We start from the raw sequence: 26,204 nt of genomic DNA, 5'->3' as shown, positions 1-26,204 counted from the left end.
TTAAAATCGCTGATTAGCTACATTTTATGTCATACATTCATATCTTAAATTAGCAATTGGCTTAACTGCTACGTAGACCCGCCTCCTCGGGGCACTTTCTGTATCGCCCAGAGCTGACGAGGCGTTTGACAGGCAGAGGAAAGGTTGCGAATATGATTTTCTATCATATCTTACACATATTACTGTGTGCATTCCATATTTCAAACACACAAATATTGACATACTGATGTTTTTATTATTATTATTATTATTTTTATTTATTTTTTATTTTATTTTTTTAAATAATTTTATTTAAGGGGGCGGCGCCCTAGCGCCCTCTATCGGCCAGCCGCCACTGTCCAGATGTGAAAACCTTACTTTAACATGTGGAATTGCAGATTCACGTGTGGTTGAAATAATGGTATTCTCTTCACATGTGAAAAGATGGTGTTAACATGTTGGAGTAAGGTGACCACATCTAAAAAGTCCAAATGCAGGACAAGGGAACGATTTTGGGGGACATTTGTCGAACAGTGGACAGAATCGTTTTTTTGGGGTCCAGGTTAATGGATCACGTCACTGCCTGTTAAAGGGGCAATCCTTAGTTGCTACATCCATTTTTGATCTTATAAATTAATGAAAGTTACCCATTGATTCTTGAAGAATATAACGTATAAATGCCTCATGAGCTTAGTTCAACTGTTGTACCCCATCAGAACCCAAAATATAAACTTGTTTTACTCCAATGTTTGTAAACAAAGTAAATGTAAAAAACAATGTATAGCCTAAAAACATGGTTAAAACTATAATTTTTATATGATATGGGTGGTCAGTCCTTGAATCCATTGCGTAGTCTATGGATCCTTTAGTGAGTGAGTTACTTTTGTGCCATTAATATCAAGCAAAACTTCTGAAGTCGATAACTAAATTCTTAGTATTGCAAACAAAAATAATGATATTTAAAGCAAAATATCAACCCAAATGTTTTGATAGCAAAACAAAATATTGCAAGGAAATCATTTGAAATGTGAGAACAAATTAATTGTAAATGGATGCACATTTTTTTATTTCAGTTTTTAAAAAAGTATGATAACATGATTAAATAAAACGGCTTTTCTGCAATTTTCCCTCTCTTTGTTTATGTTAGCCTTTACTTTCGCTGCCTTATTTCCAGTTGCACATTCATTCAAGTAACAGCACCCTGCATCCCACTGCTGGTTTGCCTCTGAAGCTAAGCAGGGTCAGTCTTGGTCGGTCCCTGGATGGGAGAACAGATGGAGCTGAAAGTGGTGAAAAATAAACTTGTGAGAGAAAAAAAATGTCACATGAAGGAGAAAGAAAATTCACAAGGAAAACTCTCTCTGGCAGCCCATTTAGAAGCCCTCTAAGCTTTATTACTCACTGTACTGCAGCAGAGAGACTGGAGCCTCTTTCATGAGCTACCTTCTGACACTCACCACTAGAGAACTAAGATAAGTAGTCAACTGTGTCGCATCTCTCAAAGCTATTTCTTTGTTTCAATATTTCACTTGAGACTATTCATAGAAAAGCATACACGGACGAAAATATAGTATTCTGTGTATATAAAAATATGTATACCCTATTCCATTACAGGTGAGGGTCAGCAGGTACCATCATAACAATAACTTTATTTTCTACTGGGAGTGGGTTTGAGAGGGAGTTGAGAACAACACGAGTTCTATGAAAGAATCCATTGTTTTTAATAATTCTAATGGAATGTGTGATAAAGACACAGTCAAACCTCAGGACTGTCTGTAACAGTTCCTCTCCTCTCTCGCTGAGGGGTGAGATAAGAGGAAATGGAAAGAAATTAGAGTTTTATTACCATTGTGAGTCCTCTCACTCAATGCGTGCCTGTTCCAATGCAATAAAAACATCTGCTTTACAGAAGCCTTACCTGGGGTGTTATAGCTCTGTGTCACTGGGGAGAGCTACGGAGTAGGATTGATAAACGAGGGGGTGATGTGTGTGTGTGCATGAAAGAGAGTCATTGTCAATGAAAGAGAGATACGACTGGATATTGACCAACATATTTCATTATTTCAACCTAGTTCAAAAGAGTCCTGTTTAATATTCTGAAACAGTAAATTGCATTTGTTTAAGCCAGCGTTTTTCTTAAGAAACCCTTTGGAGTCAACCAATTTCAAATCACAGTAGCAAACAACGTATCCACAGGCCTCCTGCAATGTAACAGCGTGAACAGCCATGCTAACTCCAAAATGGTTTAAATAAAAAGAGAGCTGCAGGGGAGAAATCATCTATTAAAATGCCATGTCAACCTCTGCACTGTTGAAAATCACAGTCTATTTCATGCCTGTGGAACCCACAGATTTTTTTTGTGTGATTTTTCTTTTTAATACAAAGACGACTGTCGGCTTCTATGGTAACATAATGTAGATGTCGAAGCAAGGTGAGCTACAATGGAACATGGAGGGATGAATAGGTAAAGCTCTGTTGTGAAAAACAGAACCTGTGTGACAAACTGTGGAAAAGCACAGTGCCAGTCTTTGTGTCAATGCCTCTTATGTACATCACTAATTACTCTTTAACTACATCACTAAGTACTCCTTAACTACATCACTAAGTATTCTCTATGTACATCACTAAGTACTCTTTATGTACATCACTAAGTACTCTTTATGTACATCACTAAGTACTCTTTATATACATCACTAACCACTCTTTATGTACATCATGAAGTACTCTAACTACATCACTAAGTACTCTAACTACATCCCTAAGTACTCTATGTACATCATTTAGTACTCTAACTACATCACTAAGTACTCTTTATGTACATCACTAAGTACTCTTGTAAGGGCTTGTAAGTAAGCATTTCACTGTAAGGTCTACACCTGTTGTATTCGGCGCATGTGGCAAATACAATTTGATTTGATTTGATTCACGCACATCACTAACCACTCTGGGCAGGATCAGTAAGTACAACAGTGACAATGTAGTACAATGCTCAACGGACCTAACTACAAGTACTGTATATCCCAGTGGGTATACACAGGACCACGGTAGGCCTAACCCTCTCCGGCAGCCCTAACCCAAACCCCACCCCGGCAGCCCTAACCCAAACCCCTTCCCGGCAGCCCTAACCCAAACCCCTCCCCGGCAGCCCTAACCCAAACCCACCCCGGCAGCCCTAACCCAAACCCACCTCGGCAGCCCTAACCCTAACCCACTCCGGCAGCCCTAACCCAAACCCACCCCGGCAGCCCTAACCCTAACCCTCTCCGGCAGCCCTAACCCAAACCCACCCCGGCAACCCTAACCCAAACCCACCCCGGCAGCCCTAACCCAAACCCCTCCCCGGCAGCCCTAACCCAAACCTTTCCCGGCAGCCCTAACCCTAACCCTCTCCGGCAGCTCTAACCCAAACCTAACCCGACAGCCCTAACCCAAACCCACCCCGGCAGCCCTAACCCAAACCCACCCCGGCAGCCCTAACCCTAACCCTCTCCGGCAGCCCTAACCCAAACCCACCCCGGCAGCCCTAACCCTAACCCTCTCCGGCAGCCCTAACCCAAACCTAACCCGACAGCCCTAACCCTAACCCTCTCTGGCAGCCCTAACCCTAACCCTCTTCTGCAGCCCTAACCCAAACCTACCCCGGCAGCCCTAACCCTAACCCTCTCTGGCAGCCCTAACCCTAACCCTCTCCGGCAGCCCTAAACCTAACCCTCTCTGGCAGCCCTAACCCTAACCCTCCCCAGCAGCCCTAACCCTAAACCTAACCCTCTCCGGCAGCCCTAACCCTAACCGGCAGCCCTAACCCTAATCCTCTCCGGCAGCCCTAACCCCCCCCCCCCCTTCCCGGCAGCCAGTGAGTCATAGGAGCCCATGACTGATCATCAAACACTATCTCCTATCTGAGAGATCCTCTCAGGGACTCACACTAGCTGCTATTTTCTAATCTGCTAAACATAGCTGAACACTGCCACTGCCTGTTTGTACTCTAATGAGCTTCAGGGCATCATCAGCTTGCATCAAATTATCTCTGTCTATAATACGTAACCCAAAGGTTGGAAAAGGTCAGCGGAGCACTGTCTACTGGATCTGATAACTAACTGAGTTATTGGAGTGGGGAGGTGTTGGGGGAATGCTGATGTCAAACATGGGACTAATGAAAGCTTCACATACAGGGCTTACTGCATGGGCCTCTGGTGAATAACACAGCTAGATCCAAATACAAACACAACAAGCATGTAATTGACTACTGTAGGAAGAGGACATTTAATGTATCACTAAACTCATGTAATTTTACTGGTAATTAGTTTGAAACACACACTGTCAACACTGAATAGACAACAGTGCCTTTTTTCAATAACACATTTGTCAAACAGTATATTTTCATGGCATGTCGGCTCTCAGGCTACAATTCTGTGGACATTCTGACGCAATGTGTCCCACATCCAGTATTTCTTCATAGTGACCTTCAGGTCCTATCAACAGGACTTGAAAAAGTGTAATATCCTATGTTTCTCCAAGTTGCGGCTGAACGGGGACATGGATAATATACATCCCGCTGGATTTTCAGACAGGACAGCAGACTCGGGTAAGACCAATGGAGGAGGGGTGTGTCTCTTTGTTAACAACAGCTGGTGCGCAATCTCTGTTTACATTTTTTGTGACCAACTTCTTATTATTTTTTGTTTGTTTTTCCCTGAGGGTTTCAGATTGCAGACAGGCAATAATATTCAAAAAGTACATATATAAAGAAACAAAAAACTGTATGGAAAAAAATGAAAAAAATGTATACTGTCCCCCCGTCTCAATAGGTGCGACCCATTCTTAACCCCACTAAGCTCATCACCAAGCTCAGGACCCTGGGACTCAACACCTCCATCTGCAACTGGATCCTGGACTTCCTTACGTGCCGCCCCCAGGTGGTGAGGGTAGGCAACAACACATCTGCCACGCTGACCATCAACACATGGGCACCTAAGGGTTATGCTTGGCACACCTGTATTTGAGGGGTTTCTCCCATTCTTCTCTGCAGATACTCTCAAGCTCTGTCAGGTTGGATGGGGAGAGTCGCTGCACAGCTATTTTCAGGTCTCTCCAGAGATGTTCGATTGGGTTCAAGTCCGAGCTCTGGCTGGGCCACTCAAAGACATTCAGAGACTTGTCCCGAAGCCACTCCTGCGTTGTCTTGGCTGTGTGCTTAGGGTCGTTGTCCTGTAGGAAGGTGAACCTTCGCCCCAGTCTGAGGTCCTGAGCGCTCTGGAGCAGGTTTTCATCAAGGATCTCTCTGTACTTTGCTCCGTTCATCTTTCCCTCGATCCTGACTAGTCTCCCAGTTCCTGCCTCTGAAAACATCCCCACAGCATGATGCTGCCACCACCATGCTTCATCGTAGGGATGTTGCCAGGTCTCCTCCAGACGTGACGCTTGGCATTCAGGCCAAAGAGTTCAATCTTGGTTTCATTAGACCAGAGAATCTTGTTTCTCATGGTCAGAGTTCTTTAGGTGCCTTTTGGCAAACTCCAAGCGGGCTGTTGTGCCTTTTCCTGAGGAGTGGCTTCTGTCTGGCCACTCTACCATAAAGGCTTGATTGGTGGAGTGCGGCAGAGATGGTTGTCCTTCTGGAAGGTTCTCCCATCTCCACAGAGAAGCTCTGGAGCTCTGTCAGAGTGACCATCGGGTTCTTGGTCACCTCCCTAAGTCCCTTCTCCCCTGATTACTCAGTTTGGCCAGGTCTAGGAAGTGGTTCCAAACTTATTCCATTTAAGAATTATGGAGGCCGCTGTGTTCTTGGGGACCTTCAATGCTGCAGATCTGTGCCTCGACACAATCCTGTCTCGGAACTCTATGGACAATTCCTTCGACCTCATGGCTTGGTTTGTGCTCTGACATGCACTGTCAACTGTGGGACTTTATATAGACAGGTGTGTGCCTTTCCAAATCATGTCCAATCAATTGAATTTACCAATGGTGGACTCCAATCAAGTTGTAAAAACATCTCAAGGATGGTCAATGGAAACAGGATGCACCTGAGCTCAATTTCGAGTCTGATAGCAAAGGGTCTGAATACTTATGTAAATAAGGTTTTGCAAAAATTTATAAAAACCTGTTTTTTATCTTTAACTCTGCATTGTTGGAAAAGGACCCATAAGTAAGCATTTCACTGTTAGTCTACACCTGTTGTTTACGAAACATTTGATTTGATTTTAACACAGTGTCCTATTAAAAAGTCTCTGTTTGTGGCCCAGGGAGCCCTGCCAGAGAATTACAAGACGCTCATGCTTTGTTGCCTGTGTAATGAAGCGTTTCTGAGCTGAGCAAGCAGGCAGTTCCTTAGGGCTTATGTTATGTTTTGTGCTGTCTGACTCATGCAGGGTGGCTACATCACCTACCTGGCAGAGCTGGACCTACACAGACAGACCTGAGGGAGACAGACAGCCCTACCCCTGACCAGACCTGAGAGAGACAGACAGACCTACCACTGACCAGACCTGAGAGAGACAGACAGCCCTACCCCTGACCAGACCTGAGAGAGACAGACAGCCCTACCACTGACCAGACCTGAGAGAGACAGACAGCCCTACCACTGACCAGACCTGAGAGAGACAGACAGCCCTACCACTGACCAGACCTGAGAGAGAAAGACAGCCCTACCACTGAATAGGACTAAAATCAAGACTACAACAGTAATGACACAAGCAACCACCTCATTCTTCCCTCTGCAGGTTCTCAAAGACATGTCTAAAAAATTATGTCAAAGTCAATGGGCTGGGGAGGTTTACAGATAGGTCTGAGATGAGGAAGGGGTTTTTGGTGGTGCTTAGCGACAGTACATGTATTGTTGTGTATGAGAACGATTGAAAGGTGCCATTTCTCCTCAATCTCCCATTAACAACAATACATACTGTGTAAGAACTGTCCTCTTAAGACTTTTCACACCTTTTGCATGCCAACTTAAAAAGACAACTGGGTATTCAACAAGAATGTTATATGGTAAAAGTAACATACAGAAAAATGTAATACAGTTCAGTGTGTCTTAGGTGTAGAGAACTGTAGCTACAGATTGTTACAACAGATAATGTGATTTAACCAAAGATTTTTGGTATTCATTACTGGGAGTTACAGGATAGGTACTGTTTCGTGCAGCACAGAGAATTTTCGACCAACCTTGGCGATGCTGTCTTCATCCTCGATTCGTGGAAGGTCTCAACATTTTTGTGTCCAGTTGCAGGGGGTCCGTTTGAATTTAGAAAATGCTCCGTTATTAAAATACATTCTTTTTTGCTCCATGAAGTAATCCAGCAGTGTATGCCGCCATCTTATCTATCTCAAGTCTTCTCTCATTGATTGAGACAGGTGAGTGTCCACCCCAAAGTGCCGAATGTCATGATGACAGACACCTGTCTCGATCAATGAGAGAAGACTTGAAATAGACAAGATGGCAGCGTACACATTGTTGGATTACTTAATGGCGCAAAAAAATATCTTTATTTTAATAACTGAACGTTTCCAAAATTCAAACTGACCCCCTCCAACTGGGCACGGACATTTTATGAGGCTCCTGTTTCCACAAATCGAGGACGAAGACAGCGTTGCCAAGCTAAGGGTATACTAGTTGAACATGCATACATGTGCATAGGCACAGAGATTACATTTAGAACAATATCTAGCCTAATGGAAATAAATATGTCATAACCCTCAACCGTTGCACAGTGACCAGACCATACAAATGTACCTAGGTAGGTAGGGTGACAGTATCTATCTACAGCAATGTCTAACAGGCATGCTTAGGCAAATCTTTTTATAGTAAAATCAGCTTACCAGTTTTAGAGATTTACAACAGTTACATTTATGTATTATTGTTTCTCCTCACTGTTAGCTAATAAACTTAGCTAGCTAGCTTGCTAGACAGCCAATAATTGTTATTTATATCTGTTTGCAATCCTATCTTGCATCATGCATATAATTTTGAAATGCATCCACAGTCAGTCATAACCAATGTCAACCCTCGTCAATTATGTGACAGCTAGTAAAACTATTTACAGTTGCTGATGTTACATGTTTGCTAAAAAGTTACAAACGGTAGGCTTGGCGCATAGTAACAAGTTAAGAGGTGCCAGGCTAACTAGCTAGCCAACTTCAGTCATGTGCTAACGTTTGCTAGTAAATCTAGATTTAGGTGGCTGGTTGTAACATTATAGCTTGCTGTTTAGTAGGCATATCTACAACTAAAAAGAGAAGAGGTTTTATAATTGAGATACAATAGATCTCCGATTGTAACACCTCTTCTATTTTTAGTCATAGATATGGCTACCTGTAGGTTGTTTAGCTAACTTAGCTAGCTAGACTAGATAGCTACCCAAGTTAGCGAACATAAAAATAATTTAATTTCCCCCCAATGTAACACAGTAGTATGTTAGCCAGCAATACACAATATGGGTTTCAGTAGATAAACTAAAGTTATCTAGCTACCTAGCTAGGTGGCTTGAAGAAAAATAACGTACTTAGCTAGCCACCGTATTTGTCATCTGTCCTCTTGGTGCTGGCATCAGCTGTACTAGCTGAGCTTCTAGCAAAATACAACTTTTTTGAATCCTTTTTGTTATATTCCGGTTGTCACCATGTAACCAATGTCACCATGTAACCAAAAAATAAATAATGCTCCATCACCAAATGTGTGTTGATGAGTGGAATCACTTGAAGCAATTGTGTTCTGGTCAGTTCTTTCAGTTTTGCCAAAAGGATTGTGTTGTTAGTGTCCACCTCCCTTTCAAAAAAGCCTGCCTTGGGGGAGGGACGGGGCCGGAGCACAAATCACTGCCCCACACGAGTTAAGGTCTTTCAGAGACGGGAAAAAATGTGCCAGCTTGTATATTTAGCAATGAATCCGCTGATAGCAGGACTACATTTATTTTCAGATCTTGCCCCCTCCTTCAATACACCGGATGCCGTCATAGGGTGTATCATTCAGTGCGCGAAGTCCAGACCTGCCTTCCTCCTGGGCAATTATGTGTGAAACATATCTCACTGACTTAGAAATGCCTCGGACATGATGAAAACAAGCCCGGATTCCCCCAGGGTGGAATTCCCCTTTAATAACTAAATAGATTCACTGTTGCTATCGACATCATTTCCAAGGTTTAACAGAGAAAATTAAATGTAACCATAATTTAAAAGTAATATATCATCAATGATACCATTTAGGCCCATATACACACTATATATACAAAAGTATGTGGACACCCCTTCAAATTAGTGGATTCGGCTAGTTCAGCCACACCAGTTGCTGGCAGGTGTATAACATCGAGCACACAGCCATGCAATCTCCATAGTCAAACATTGGCAGTAGAATGACCTTACTGAAGAGCATAGTGACTTTCAACGTGTTGCCAGTTCGTCAAATTTCTGTCCTGCTAGAGCTGCCCCGGTCAACTGTAAGTGCTGTTATTGTGAAGTGGAAACATCCAACAGACAAGCGTCGGCTGGAGTGGTGTAAAGCTCGCCGCCATTGGACTCTGGAGCAGTGGAAACACGTTCTCTGGAGTGATTAATCAAGCTTCACCATCTGGCAGTCCGACGGACGAATCTGGGTTTGGCAGGTGACAGGAGAACGCTACCTGCCCCAATGCATAGTGCCAACTGTAACGTTTGGTGAAGGAGGAATAATGGTCTGGGGCTGTTTTTCATGGTTCGGGCTAGGCCATTTAGTTCCAGTGAAGGGAAATCTTAACACTACAGCATATAATGACATTCTAGACAATTATGTGCTTCCAACTCCGTGGCAACAGTTTGGGGAAGGCCCTTTCCTGTTTCAGCATGACAATGCCCCCGTGAACAAAGCGAGGTCCATACAGAAATGGTTTGTCGAGATCGGTGTGGAAGAACTTGACTGGCCTGCACAGAGCCCTGACCTCAACCCCATCGAACACCTTTGAGATGGATTGGAACGGCGACTGCGAGCCAGGCCTAATCACCCAACATCAGTGCCCGACCTCACTAACGCTCTTGTGGCTGAATGGAAGCAAGTTTTCCAACATCTAATGGAAAGTCTTCCCAAAAGAGTGGAGGCTGTTATAGGAGCAAAGGAAGGACCAACTCCATATTGATGCCCATGATTGTAGAATGAGATGTTCGATGAGTAGGTGTCCACATACTTTTGGCCATGTAGTGTAGCATTTGCGAAGTCATCAACAGCTATTGTTTCAAATCAACCCATGGTTAAATCAAAAATAGACAATATATATAGGCCAAGGGTTTCAAGCTTTGGTTGATTTCAAATGTAATCTTCAAGTTAATAATTCGTATGTTGGATTCACATCTCCATCTCAACAACAAATCGAAGTCAAACTGTATTCAAAGTGCATTTAAAGTTTGATTTGATTTAGTCCTATTCTTTAACTTTGATCTCTGGTTGAGATGGAGACATGAATCCAACATATACACTACCGTTCAACAGTTTGGGGTCACTTAGAAATGTCATTTTTTTCGAAAGAAAAGCAAATTTTTTGTCCATTACAATAACATCAAATTGATCAGAAATACAGTGTAGACATTGTTAATGTTGTAAATGGCTATTGTACCTGGAAACGGCTGATTTTTAATGGAATATCTACATAGGCGTACAGAGGCCCATCATCAGCAACCATCAGTCCTGTATTCCAATGGCACGTTGTGTTTGCTAATCCAAGTTTATCATTTTAAAAGGATAATTGATCATTAGAAAACCCTTTTGCAATTATGTTAGTACAGCTGATAACTGTTGTGCTGATTAAAGAAGCAATAAAAGTGGTCTTCTTGAGACTAGTTGAGTATCTGGAGCATCAGCAATTGTGGGTTCGATTACAGAATCAAAATGGCCAGAAACAAATAACTTTCTTCTGAAACTCGTCAGTCTATTCTTGTTCTGAGAAATGAATGCTATTTCATGCGAGAAATTGCCAATAAACTGAAGATATTGTATAACGCTGTGTACTACTCCCTTCACAGAACAGCGCAAACTGGCTCTAACCAGAATAGAAAGAGGAGTGGGAGGCTCCAGTGCACAACTGAGCAAGAGGACAAATACATTAGAGTGTCTAGTTGAGAAACAGATGCCTCACAGGTCCTCAACTGGCAGCTTCATTAAATAATACCCGCAAAACACCAGTCTCAACGTCAACAGTGAAGAGGCGACTCCGGGATGCTGACCATCTAGGCAGTTGCAAAGAAAAAGCCATATCTCAGACTGCCCATCTTAATCTTTTCTTTATATTGGCCAGTCTGAGATATGGCTTTTTCTTTGCAACTCTGCCTAGAAGGTCAGCATCCCGCTGATATTTATTCAACCTTAAAATGAGTAATTCAGTGGCGGCCGTCCATTAGGACGGGTGTTTCTATTCCAAGTTTTTCATGGAATAGAAACACCGTAATATTAATCAATTTAATTAATCTAAAATATCAGAAATAAATAGTAAATAATAAAAGGCCAGTATCATAAAGAAAAGGGAATAAATAATCAGAAACTGCAGCGGTCAAAATAAATATAAAAAAATAATTAATGTTTAAAATTGCAATTAAAGTGTGGTTAATTTCTGTACATTTTACAGTTTCAAAAACAAGCTGTTCAGTTAACTACTACTCTCCAGCCTCAGCTCCGGGCATTCGGCCTGCCTCCCAGTGCTTGGATTGCATTGCCAGGTTTTGCATTGCTTGCTAATGGAGGGGACTGCATCAATGAGATTGCAGGATTTCATCAAATGATGTTCACAGCACAAAGTAAATAGACCATCTTGGGGCGCTGAAATGAGCGCCCAAGCATTTTGGATCTGCTCTTTGTGGCGGAGCTGGTAGGACAACTGGCTGCTCCTTCTAATCTAAATACACTGAACAAAAGTATAAAACACAACATCAACTATTTCAAAGATTTACAGTTCATTACAGTTCATTTAAGGAAATCAGTCAATTGAAATAAATTCATTAGGCACAAATCTGTGGATTTCACATGAATGGGAATACAGATGTGCATCTGTTGGTCACAGATACCTTTAAAAAATAGGTAGAGCCGTGGATCAGAAAACCAGTCAGTATCTGGTGTGACCATCATTTGCTTCATGCATCGCGACACATCTCCTTCGCATGGAGTTGATCAGGCTGTTGATTGTGGCCTGTGGAATGTTGTCCCACTCCTCTTTAATGGCTGTGCGAAGTTACTGGATATTGGCGGGAACTGGAACACACTGTCGTACACGTCGATCCAGAGCATTCCAAACATGCTCAATGGGTGACATGTCTGGTGAGTATGCAGGCCATGGAAGAACTGAGACATTTTCAGCTTCCAGGTATTGTGTACAGATCCTTGCGACATGGGGCCGTGCATTATCATGGTGAAACATGAGGTATGGTGGCGGATGAATGGCAAAACAATGGGCCTCAGGATCTCATCACGCTATCTCTGTGCATTCAAATTGCCATAATTAAAATGCAATTGTGTTCATTGTCCGTAGCTTATGCCTGCCCATACTATAACCCCACCGCCACCATGGGGCTTTCTGTTCACAACATTGACATCAGCAAACCGCTCGCCCACACGACGCCATACATGTGGTCTGCGGTTGTGAGGCCGGTTGGACGTACTGCCAAATTCTCTAAAACGACATTGGAGGCGGCTTATTGTAGAGAAATTAACATAAAATTATCTGGCAACAGCTCTGGTGGACATTCCTGCAGTCAGCATGCCAATTGCACGCTCCCTCAAAACTTGAGACATCTGTGGCATAGTGTGACAAAACTGCACATTTTAGAGTGGCCTTTTATTGTCCCCAGCACAAGCTGCACCTGCGTAATGATCACACTGTTTAATCAGCTTCTTGATATGCCACAACCTGTCAAGTGGGAGAAATGCTCACTAACAGGGATGTAGGAGAAATGCTCACTAACAGGGATGTAAACACATTTGTGCACAACATTTGAGAGAAATAAGCTTTTTGTGCATATAGAACATTTCTGGGATCTTTTATTTCAGCTCATGAAACATGGGACCAACACTTTACACATTACATGCGTTTATATTTTAGTTCAGTGTAGTTGGTCATGAAAACAGTGACAGCATGTGCAGCAGTCGTGATTCTGTTTTTACATCCAAAAGTGAAATAGGTGTATTTATGCTGTTGATCTTCCCAAAGAAACAACCGGTATTTTGAAAACTTGGCATAATAATTCTGTCATGCTGCTTTGTTGACAATTCAACAACAGAGGACATGGAAGTTATCATCTCTTTTGTGTATTAGCGAGCTACAGCTCAAGGGTTGAGACGGAGGTGCAATCCAAAGCATCCTTAGCACCATGAACCCTGGGAAATCTGAGCAGCTGCCATAGAGACGACTGATTGAAGAGGGACTATCAAGCTGTGTCCTTAAGGGCAGCACACTAGAAGAGCTGAAACATGTTCTGTTTTCTAATGGTAGTCAGAGAAATTAGGAGAAGAAATTGAGAGATGGGGTCCCTGAGAACCAAATGTGACATGATTCACTGTTTAACTTGATTTTTGATAAAGTTCTTACCTTGCTTTCCCTTTTCTCAAACATATATTACAAATTAACCTTAATAATACAATTATATACTTAATACTGTATATTGGTGTTACTCTGTTCAGTATTTTGTTTAGGCTATTGCTAAATACAACTAAAACAAAGTACAATAGCCTATATCCCAAAGACAGTCTATGATTCACTATGTGTTGCTCATTCTTCCCCACATCCAGGCAGTGTGAAGACAGATCATGAATATTGCAAAATAATCCCATCTCATTACAGAGGTTAACCTGTAATTACACCCTCCATATGTTTGCCTTGCAGAAAGAACCCTAGCGTGAGAAACACAACCTGGTGCCTTCTAACCAAGCTCAACATCTGGACGTCTGTGATGATTAGTCTAGGACCTAAAGCTATAGCATTGTTCAGACAACACACACAAAAAGCATATTGATCCCGGGAGACCCATGGGGTGGCGCACAATTGGCCCAGCGTCGTTCAGGGTAGGGGAGGGTTTGGCCGGCAGGGATGTTCTTTTCCATCGCGCACTAGTGACTCCTGTGGCGGGCCGGGCGCAGTGCACGCTGACTCGGTCGCCAGGTGTACAGTGTTTCCTCCGACACATTGGTGCGGCTGGCATCCGGGTTAAGCGGGCACTGTGTCAAGAAGCAGTGCGGCTCGGTTGGGTTGTGTTTCTGAGGACGCACGACTCTCGACCTTCGCCTCTCCCGTGTCCGTACGGGAGTTGCAGCGATGGGACAAGACTGTAACTACCAATTGGATACCACGAAATTGGGGAGAAAAAAGGGGTAAAATACAAAATAATAATAAAAAAATAGCATATTGATGGTCATTGTTTGAGAGTAGAACAACAAAGTAAGAACAGGAATATTTGGTTTTGTTTTGAGTTTTTGAGGGTAGAATATCTGAACTGAGCCTGCACAGCTTGGTTTAGAACATTGAGACATTGACATCAATACAACATCCCCAGTCCTTTATTCCCCCCACCCACCCACTCCACCAAGGCATCATACAACAACAAAAAACAGCACAAGAACAATGACAAAAAATATATATATACATGCGGAAAGTATTCAGACCCCTTGACTTTTTCCACATTTTGTTATGTTACAGCCTAATTCTAAAATGGATTAAACCGTTTTTTTACCCTCATCAATCTACACACAATACCCCATAATGACAAAGCAAAAAGCATTTTTTCCTGAAATGTTTGCTAATTTATGAAAAATAAACTGAAATATCACATTTACATAAGTATTCAGACCCTTTACTCAGTACTTTGTTGAAGCACCTTTGGCAGCGATTACAGCCTTGAGTCTTCTTGGGTATGACGCTACAAGCTTGGCACACCTGTATTAGGGGAGTTTCTCCCATTCTTCTCTGCAGATCCTCTGAAGCTCTGTCAGGTTGGATGGGGAGCGTTGCTACACAGCTATTTTCAGGTCTCGCCAGAGATGTTTGATCGGGTTCAAGTCCGGGCTCTGGCTGGGCCACTCAAGGACATTCAGAGACTTGTCCCGAAGCAACTCCTGCGTTGTCTCGGATGTGTCCCGAGTGGCGCAGCGGTCTAAGGCACTGCATCTCAGTGCTTGAGGCGTCACTACAGACCCCCTGGTTCGATTCCAGGCTGTATCACAACCGGCCGTGATTGGGAGTCCCATAGGGCGGTGCACAATTGGCCCAGCGTCGTCCGGGTTTGGCCGGTGTAGGCCGTCATTGTAAATAAGAATTTGTTCTTAACTGACTTGCCTAGTAAAATAAATAAATAAAAAGGGTCGTTGTCCTATTGGAAGGTGAACCTTTGCCCCAGTCTGAGGTCCTGAGCGCTCTGGAGCAGATTTTCATCAAGGATGTCTCTGTACTTTGCTCCATTCATCTTTGCCTCTATCCTGACTAGTCTCCCAGTCCCTGCCTCTGACAAACATCCCCACAGCATGATGCTGCGACCACCATGCTTCACTGTAGGGATGGTGCCAGGTTTCCTCCAGACGTGACGCTTGGCATTCAGGCCAAAGAGTTTAATCTTGGTTTCACCATGGTCTGAGTCTCTTTAGGTGCCTTTTGGCAAACTCCAAGCGGGCTGTCATGTGCCTTTTACTGAGGAGTGGCTTGTGTCTGGCCCCTCTACCATAATGGCCTAATTGGTGGAGTGCTGCAGAGATGGTTGTCCTTCTGGAAAGTTCTCCCATCTCCACAGAGGAACTCTAGAGCTCTGTCAGAGTGACCATCGGGTTCTTGGTCACCTCACTGACCAAGGCCCTTCTCCCTCGATTGCTCAGTTTGGCCAGGCGGCCAGCTTTAACATACACAAAAGAGAAAATAAAATACAATGAATAAAATAAAATAGGTGTCCCAATAACAGTGGAATCCTATCTGCACACTGTAGCCACTGACATATGACATAACTGCCTATACTGAAGAAGAAAAACAGCCATTCTCCACTTCCAGCTCCAACACCATGGTTGTCTTTTTTCTATAATTCTATTTTATCAGAATCTCTGGGTTTTTCCTCAGAATTCTGTTTTCAGTTTATTGTGACCCCAAATGTAAAGTCATTACAGAGCCAGAAAATATGGCTCTCTAAACATGAGAGCTTGTTATTTCCCCCTGACAATACAATATCCTGTTCCAAAAAGAGCCTTGTCAAAAGGAAATGTTTGTTACAGAGTATTTCCCCAAGTTGTCTGTGAAAGTTTTGTAAGAAGACACTTACATGACTACAATTTTTGGTTGTGGGCAATCCACTGCAGCCACAGCCTTACAGTATTGTGTTTACAATGTCAATGTGTCAAGTCAAACCCTGAGTGAACACCTGTAATCAACACAAACAGTACTGCATGTCCAAACCTGACTGATTGAAGCCAATTCTAGAGAATCCATGATCAAAGTCTCAAATCAAAGATTTGCATATACTCTATTTCTATATAGTATTTAGTGGATCAGGGGTGAAAGTAACTTTAATTTCTTCCCGGTACGGGACCTCCTATGTGGGACCTCCTATGTGTGCACGCACCCAAAAAAAATATATGGGCCTAATCATAGAATGGAACATATGCTTAACAAAAATATAAACACAACATGTAAAGTGTTGGTCCCATGTTTCATGAGCTGAAATAAAATATCCAAGAAATTGTCCATACGCACAAAAAGCTTATTTCTCTCAAATCTTGTGCACAAATTTGTTTACATTACTGTTCGTGAGCATTTATCCTTTGCCAAGATAATATATCACCTGACAGGTGTGGCATAACAAGAAGCTGATTAAACAGCATGATCATTACACAGGTGCACCTTGTGCTGGGTACAATAAAAGGCCACTCAAAAATGTGAAGTTTTGCCACACAACATAATGCTACAGATGCCTCAAGTTTTGAGGGAGCATGCAAATTGGCATGTTGACTGCAGGATTGTCCACCAGAGCTGTTGCCAGATAATTTAATGTTCATTTCTCTACCAATGTTGTTTTAGAGAATTTGGTAGTACGTCCAACCGGCCTCACAACCGCAGACCATGTGTAACCACTCCAGCCCAGGACCTCCACATCCGGCTACTTCACCTGCGGGATGGTGTGAGACGAGCCACCTGGACAGCTGATGAAACTGTGGGTTTGCACAACCGAAGAATTTCTGCACAAACTGTCAGAAACCGTCTCAGGGAAGCTCATCTGCGTGCTCGTCATCCTCACCAGGGTATTTATCTGACTGCAGTTTGTACCGACTTCAGTGGGCAAATTCTCACTTTCGATGGTCACTGGCACGCTGGAGAAGTGTGCTCTTCACGGATTAATCCCGGTTTCAACTGTACCGGACAGATGGCAGACAGCGTGTATGGCGTCGTGTGGGCGAGCAGTTTGCTGATGCCAACGTTGTGAACAGAGTGCTCCATGGTAGCGGTGGGGTTATGGGATGGACAGGCATAAGCTACGGACAATGAACACAATTACATTTTATCGATGCAATTTGAATGCACAGATACAGCGTGACGAGATCCTGAGGCCCATTGTCATGCCATTCATCCGCCGCCATCACCTCATATTTCAGCATGATAATACACGGCCCCATGTCACAAGGATCTGTACACAATTCCTGGAAGCTGAAAATGTCCCAGTTCTTCCATAGCTTGCATACTCACCAGATGTCACCCATTGAGCATGTTTAGGATGCTCTGGATCGCCGTGTACGACAGCATGTTCCAGTTCCGGCCAATATCCAGCAACTTCGCACAGCCATTGAAGAGGAATGGGACAACATTCCACAGGCCACAATCAACAGCCTGATCAACTCTATGCGAAGGAGATGTGTCACGATGCACGAGGCAAATGGTTGTCACACCAGATACTGACTGGTTTTCTGATCCATGCCCCTAGCTTTTTTTTAAGGTGTCTTTGACCAACATATGCATATCTGTATTCCCAGATATGGGCCTAATGAATTCATTTGAATTGACTGATTTCCTTATATGAACTGTAACTCAGTAAAATCTTTGAAATTGTTGCATGTTACTTTTAGATTTGTGTGTATTGTTGTGAATTGTTAGATACTATTGCACTGTTGGAGCTAGGAACACAAGCATTTAGCTACACCCGCAATAACATCTGCTAAAAAAAATGTGTATGTGACCAATACAATTTGATTTGATTTGATGTTGCGTTTACATTTTTGTTCAGTGTAGAATCCCTTTTAATTCAATAGAATCTCTGTGGGCCTAGTCGTAAAGATTTGTAATTTAACTTTTAAAATGTGTTACCTTTTATTGTGGCATAAACTCAACCAGTCATTATGTTTTCATCTGATTGTCAAACAATCACTTCAAAGGGATCCTTTAATAGGCTACCCGCACACGTTTATCCACTCACAACATATTTCCAGCCTCCAATCAGTGGTGAATGGAAAGAGACATCTGTTAAACAAAACACCCAAAAAGTGTAATGACATTTGGCGATGGCCATTAGGCGAGAATTTATGCGTCCACTGCTATCCGTGCGCATCTCGGTGTCGGCAACTCATCTCTGCCTTCGTAAAAGTTCAGTGTTCTCGTCAAACCACATCACATTTTGGAGTCCATTCGCTCATTTTTCATGCCTCTGACAAGCGGTAATGATAAAAAGTGTTGTAATAGACTACAGTTGTCTTGAAACTTTGTTTTAATTACTGTGATAGGCTCATGTTTCACCGATACAGCATACCCCCACTACTTATTTTGCTGGGACACCGTACCATACCATACCGCCATTACTTTCACCCCTGAGTAAGGCTACAGCAGTAGCTGAATCCTCCCTGTCCTTGTCATCATAATGAGGCTGTAACAGTGTGTGTGTTGTTATCTGAAAATGATCATCTAATATAATGACTCCCCCAGGGAACTGGAATAGAGAGTCATTACCCCCTATAATAAAGCACTGCATCATATATCGTCATAGGCCTAGTAACTCTGAGGCATAAACAAATGCAAGCACCATTACATGTCATTATTTCTACGCGTCACTGCAGCAAATGAGGTTTAACTCTTCAAGGCCACTTCACAGAAAGCTTATGATAATCTCCTGCTATTGTAACCAATAAGACCCCCTGAATTTTCATTAAAAAAACAATACAGTTATTTAGTACAGAGGAAGAAATCAACTGGGAAGTCAAATAGGTTACTGTGTCATCTCTGAACCAAAGTAACATAGAAAAAAGCAACAGCAAATATTTACCCCTTATTTTCAAATGTATCTATATTGCATTAATACACACGCACACACACAAACACAAAAACCTGAAACGTCTCTGTAGTATTAATAGACTAGAGAAGCAAACCCACTTTATTTTCATTTAGCTCATTAGGCTGTTCCCCAGTGCATTTATATGGAAGCAAAATGAAGGGACAGCAAAAACAAGATGTAAATCCCCCCCCACACACACCCTCCCCCCCACACACATACACAGACACCTCTCCCCACACACATACACAGACACCTCTCCCCACACAAACACACACACACCTCTCCCCCCCCCCCCCCCCCCCCCCACAAACACAGACACCTCTCCCCCCAAAAACACAGACACCCCCCCCACACACACAGACACCTTCTCACCCCCCCCCCACAGACACCTCTCTCCCCCCCACACACACAGACACCTCTCACCCCCCAACACAGACACCTCTCACCCCCTCCCCCCCACACACACAGACAACCCCCCACACACACACAAAGACATCCTCCCCCCCCAACAGACACCTCACCCCCCTCACAACAGAAAGATGAGCTGTTTTTGTCATCATACAAAATGTTGTCTGACATTATAATAACAAATTATTTCCCAGTTAAATTAAAGGAAAACATCTCCAGGTTAAATAGACTCCTGTTCACCTACTATAGCATGAGTATGTTTCTATGTGCACACACTACTCTAGAATCAGACTTGTTTGGGGAAAACTTTAATCCATTAGAAGAGAGGTACTAATAATCAGTCATTTAGTGTGTGCATATGTAGAACCTGGAAGTCAATAACAACGCCTAATGGATGAATGGACTAATGGACTCATTGTAATGCAGAGACTTTAACACCTCAGATGAGACACTTGTGCATGAGAGATGCCTTCTTACAGAAAGGTCAACGGGGGTCGGCAAGTTTGACTCAGCCATAATGACCAGAAGTGGATCCTTCCAGATGTTTCTAACTGGCAGCCACGAAGGACAGTTACACTGTCAATAATTGTTGATAAATGAAGGAAGGATGCATGATACTTCCTTACCGGTTCTGTTTTGCCAAGGATGCACGCACATCATTTGAGAAATACAGTGAGGGAAAAAAGTATTTGATCCCCTGCTGATTTTGTACGTTTGCCCACTGACAAAGAAATGATCAGTCTATAATTTTAATGGTAGGTTTATTTGAACAGTGAGAGACAGAATAACAACAAAAAAATCCAGAAAAACGCATGTCAAAAATGTTATAAATTGATTTGCATTTTAATGAGGGAAATAAGTATTTGACCCCTCTACAAAACATGACTTAGTACTTGGTGGCAAAACCCTTGTTGGCAATCACAGAGGTCAGACATTTTAGCTCCCTCCACAGATTTTCTATGGGATTAAGGTCTGGAGACTGGCTAGGCCACTCCAGGACCTTAATGTGCTTCTTCTTGAGCCACTCCTTTGTTGCCTTGGCCGTGTGTTTTGGGTCATTGTCATGCTGGAATACCCATCCACGACCCATTTTCAATGCCCTGGCTGAGGGAAGGAGGTTCTCACCCAAGATTTGACGGTACATGGCCCCGTCCATCATCCCTTTGATGCGGTGAAGTTGTCCTGTCCCCTTAGCAGAAAAACACCCCCAAAGCATAATGTTTCCACCTCCATGTTTGACGGTGGGGATTGTGTTCTTGGGGTCATAGGCAGCATTCCTCCTCCTCCAAACACAGCGAGTTGAGTTGATGCCAAAGAGCTCAATTTTGGTCTCATCTGAAAATAACACTTTCACCCAGTTCTCCTCTGAATAATTCAGATGTTCATTGGCAAACTTCAGACGGGCATGTATATGTGCATTCTTGACCAGGGGGACCTTGCGGGCGCTGCAGGATTTCAGTCCTTCACGGCGTAGTGTGTTACCAATTGTTTTCTTGGTGACTATGTTCCCAGCTGCCTTGAGATCATTGACAAGATCCTCCCGTGTAGTTCTGGGCTGATTCCTCACCGTTCTCATGATCATTGCAACTCCACGAGGTGAGATCTTGCATGGAGCCCCAGGCCGAGGGAGATTGAGAGTTATTTTGTGTTTCTTCCATTTGCGAATAATCACACCAACTGTTGTCACCTTCTCACCAAGCTGCTTGGCGATGGTCTTGTAGCCCATTCCAGCCTTGTGTAGGTCTACAATCTTGTCCCTGACATCCTTGGAGAGCTCTTTGGTCTTGGCCATGGTGGAGAGTTTGGAATCTGATTGATTGATTGCTTCTGTGGACAGGTGTCTTTTATACAGGTAACAAACTGAGATTAGGAGCACTCCCTTTAAGAGTGTGCTCCTAATCTCAGCTCGTTACCTGTATAAAAGACACCTGGGAGCCAGAAATCTTTCTGATTGAGAGGGGGTCAAATACTTATTTCCCTCATTGAAATGCAAATCAATTTATAACATTTTTGACATGCGTTTTTCTGGATTTTTTTGTTGTTATTCTGTCTCTCACTTTTCAAATAAACCTACCATTAAAATTATAGATTGATCATTTCTTTCTCAGTGGGCAAACGTACAAAATCAGCAGGGGATCAAATACTTTTTTCCCTCACTGTAGTTTTTGCAATTGAAGGCACACAATTCTTTTGTGCCAACAATGACAGTTTGACAGGTGAAAATAATGCACATATAACGCAGACTAAGGGCGTTTTCACATATGAAATTTAGTACCCTGGTTCGGTTTCCTGGAGCGTTTGTGAGAGTTCTACAGAATACGTTTCGCTTTCACAAGACCTGAAAATAACAGTTTCAGGATGCGATTAGCAAGACGCACATTCTACATGACGTTAGTGAGCTAGCTTGTTTACAACGGGCAAAAAGGTTCCACGCGACTAGTGCTGCAGAGTCACAATACCTGGTACTCTGGTCCTGGATCTTGGACCCGCTACTCATGCAGGTCCACGATTCGTTTCAGCCGGTGTTTCGTTTGAATTTCACACATGCTTTATAGCGTGGATCAGAGTACCAAACGCTCCAGGATCCGGATCATAAGGGGATATGTGAAAGCGCCCTAAAATATGTCATGCCTAATGTGTCTATAAGTCTTGCAATTACTGAGTTTCTTTAATAAAATCGGTATGAATAAATCATTAAAACGCAACTTCAGTGTCGCTTCATGTGTCAGTTGAGTAAAAAATGAATTCAACCACTGTTCTCTTCTACCTTTTCCCTTGTGACTTCACCTTCTCTCCTTTCCTCACTCTGTGACGTTTTCCAACGATGTCAAGATAAAGTCACAAGGAAAGGAGAAAGGAAACATAAAGCATCGTTTTGAACCAGTCAGATGAAAGAGATAGTACTCACGGTCACTGCAGAATGCTCCTCCGTAGGAGGTCATGGTGCAGTCACAGGAGAAGCCCTCCCACTGCTGGAGACACACCCCCTGGTGATGGCATGAGTCCTCTGTACAGGTGGTGCTCGGGCCTGGGGAGGGGAGGGGGGAGGAAAAGAATGCTCATGCAGTGAACCATAACGTGGATCCACAGGTGATGGCCTGTTCCTCAGAGGGGTCCATGACCCCATGGCTGTGCCCCTGTTAATACGTACCTCCACAGCCCCGCTCCACCTGGCCCACCCTGTGGAGGGCGTCTGCCATCAGGTCAGGAAGTCTCCCGTTCAGGTCCACGGAGGCCAGGCAACCCTGGTACCCTTCCCGGGACGCGATCAGCTTGGGCAGGCTACTGTACATGCTCTTCCCCACACCACCAACATACAGCTCCCCTGGAACACACACAGCATCAATCAATCAGAGCATGTTTTCCTGGAAGACAACGATTATTCTCAGTAGTCAAAGCAGATACGCCTCCAGGTAGTGGGAGGTTATAAGCAACCGTCACTCAATGAGTTAAAGCAGCCATGAACAGATCTGATACCCTAACACCTGTTTGTATTTGATAAATGTTCTGCAGTTATAGGCCTCCAATAACGCTAGTTAACATTCAAATCAGACAGATCTCCTTACGATTTACAACCTCCGAGAAGCCATTTGGTGGCATGTTGCATCAGATGCAGGTGGACACAACTCTAAATCATTTAAACCAATGAAGATCTGTTTTCATCAGATTGATGCTCCTCTCAAAAGATTGTTTACTTTAATAGTAGCCCTCCCAGCCACAGTAATCATTCACAGTTTGGCTGTTGAATTACAGATTATATCTAAATTGCAAGCAGAGACATTTACATACAGTGTCTGAGAATTCCTCTGTGATGTGATGTTTATTGGCAGAATGAGCAGAGAAAATCTGTTTATTTCTCTGCAGAAATATTTGAAACGTTACATGGCTGATAACTAAGGAAATCACCAAACTGGTGTATAGTCATTTAAAACCTACAGGACATAAAAATGAGAAGTCAAGTTTCATTTAACAGCATAGTAAAATGTCATACATTGCATTAAACGGTACCCTGTTAATTTATACAGCACAGAAAAAAGTATGATTTCATAGTCTGGTTTATTTGGCTTATACTGATTACATTTACATTTACATCATTTAGTAGTTGCTCTTATCCAGAGCGACTTACAAATTGGTATGATTACACAAGCAGTTCAGCCAGCGTACACTTGGGATAAGGAGAAACTTAAAATAATCTTTACTGTTCTGAGCAACAAAGTGGGAGAGAGAACTAGATTAAATAAAATATAAGAGGATCTGCTAAGCAGACCATATACTATGAGGATTAAGGACCATTACATGGTGAATGTCTACAATAACAAGATTGAAGAAAAATATTAATTTGGGTCTACAACTGAAACTAACACATAATTGGTACAGCTGCTGTTACCCAAAATATTTATCCCAAAACATGTTGTCTAGTACTGTGCGTGGTTAGAACTAGGGCTGTTATGGTAATCAAAAACACGTTCTCTAGTACTGTGCGTGGTTACAACAAATGTCTATTTATGAAACTTTTTTTATTAAATTCTCTACCACATAGGAATATGGCATCAATTTGTTTGGGTACCAGCAACCTAACACTAGTTTACAGTGAGGGTTTGCCCACTGACAAAGAAATGATCAGTCTATAATTTTAATGGTAGGTTTATTTGAACAGTGAGAGACAGAATAACAACAAAACAATCCAGAAAAACGCAAAGGGACGATGGACGGGGCCATGTACCGTCAAATCTTGGGTGAGAACCTTCTTCCCTCAGCCAGGGCATTGAAAATGGGTCGTGGATGGATATTCCAGCATGACAATGACCCAAAACACACGGCCAAGGCAACAAAGGAGTGGCTCAAGAAGAAGCACATTAAGGTCCTGGAGTGGCCTAGCCAGTCTCCAGACCTTAATCCCATAGAAAATCTGTGGAGGGAGCTGAAGGTTCGAGTTGCCAAACGTCAGCCTCAAAACCTTAATGACTTGGAGAAGATCTGCAAAGAGGAGTGGGACAAAATCCCTCCTGAGATGTGTGCAAACATGGTGGCCAACTACAAGAAACGTCTGACCTCTGTGATTGCCAACTAGGTTTTTGCCACCAAGTACTAAGTCATGTTTTGCAGAGGGGTCAAATACTTATTTCCCTCATTAAAATGCAAATCAATTTATAACATTTTTGTCATTTGTTTTTCTGGATTTTTTTGTTGTTATTCTGTCTCTCACTGTTCAAATAAACCTACCATTAAAATTATAGACTGATCATGTCTTTGTCAGTGGGCAAATGTACAAAATCAGCAGGGGATCAAATACTTTTTTCCCTCACTGTAAGTCAAGAACTTAAAGTCAAGAAGAAAAGTCAAACTAAATCTCCTGACGTACAGACTGATGTATTAGCTACTGTATGTCTTCCCTTTCAAAACCAGCATACTCTAGTGTTCATACCACGAGTCTATTTCTACAGAGAATACTCCTGAGTAACAGGGTAGAGCAACTGAAAGCTTTTCTGACTGCAGAAACTCCTTTTAACTACATGGACCTTTCCAATCCCAACACACATCTCAAATATATCACATACACTGTAAGGCTTGAGCCATTTCTGTAAAAGCTGTTCTTTCGACACATTGAAAGTATTTTTTTCAAGGAGATGAAACACTGTAGAGCAGGGATCCCCGATTACATTCAGCCATGGGCCGATGTCTCCTTGAGCGGATGGTGGGTGTGCCAGAACTTTCACGACTTCCTCCGAAGCTGCCTCCCCTCCTTGTTCGGGCAGGCTTCGGCGTCATCGGCCTTCTAGCCACTGCCGCTCCATTTCTCATCATTCCATTTGTCTTGTCTTGTCTTGTCTTGTCAATTCCACACACCTGGTTCATATTCCCCTCATTAGTACGTGTTTAAGTGTTCCCTCTGCCCCCTTGTCCTAGTGGGTGATTGTTCATTGTGAGGATTAGTAGCTTGGTTGAGCTCAGTATTTTGTATTGCCATGGTATTTTCCCCGTGTGCATGTTTGTTCCAGTGCGTCTGTTTTGCGCACTGGACTGGTTACGCTGGAAAACGGAATAAACTCTGTATACTGTGATTTACCCTCCTGCGCCTGACCCTCCTGCGCCTGAATCACGCATCACAGAATCACCCACCTGAAATGGAGTCAGCGGGAGAGGAGTGCATGCCTGGAGTCGTGGCACGGGTCCAGGAGCATTCAACAATGCTAGCCAGCTTGGGAGAAGCGATGGATCAGGTTTTCCAGGTCATCCAACGCCTGGAGAGGAGAGGACCCGATCAGTCGAGACCAGCTGGGCAACCGGATCCATCCACCCACACCCCAGCACCCAGAGATTTCCATATATCCTGACCACCGGAGTTCGACGGGACAGCTGCTCTCTGCCAGGGATTCCTTCTCCAACTGGAGCCCTACTTCTCCAGCATCAGCCCGGCCCCATCGGAATGGGAGAAGGTGTCCGCCCTCGTCTCCTGCCTCTCAGGGAAAGCCCTGGAATGGGCCAACGCGGTCTGGAACGAAGGAGGAGCCGCGTTGGACAACTACGGGGAGTTCGCTCGCCTCTTTCGGGCTGTCTTCGATCACCCGCCCGAAGGTCGAGAGGCGGGC

At 43.3% G+C, this 26,204-nt stretch overlaps 1 protein-coding gene across 1 annotated transcript in view; it reads right to left on the bottom strand.

The window, feature by feature from the left end:
* nrxn2a (neurexin 2a) overlaps positions 1 to 26,204 on the bottom strand; it is a gene marked incomplete at both ends in the record, with an annotated part of 297,857 nt that overhangs the window by 193,063 nt on the left and 78,590 nt on the right. The window contains 2 exons of the mRNA XM_084140346.1: positions 22,523 to 22,642; positions 22,766 to 22,939. Of these exons, the coding sequence (XP_083996472.1) occupies positions 22,523 to 22,642; positions 22,766 to 22,939 (294 nt within the window). The remainder of the gene's footprint in view (positions 1 to 22,522; positions 22,643 to 22,765; positions 22,940 to 26,204) is intronic.

The sequence above is a fragment of the Coregonus lavaretus genome (genome assembly GCF_964263955.1).
Source record: "Coregonus lavaretus genome assembly, chromosome: 24".
Lineage (NCBI taxonomy): Eukaryota > Metazoa > Chordata > Actinopteri > Salmoniformes > Salmonidae > Coregonus > Coregonus lavaretus.
The sequence above is the reverse complement of the archived record's forward strand: the minus strand, read 5'-3'. Positions and strand labels throughout refer to the sequence as shown.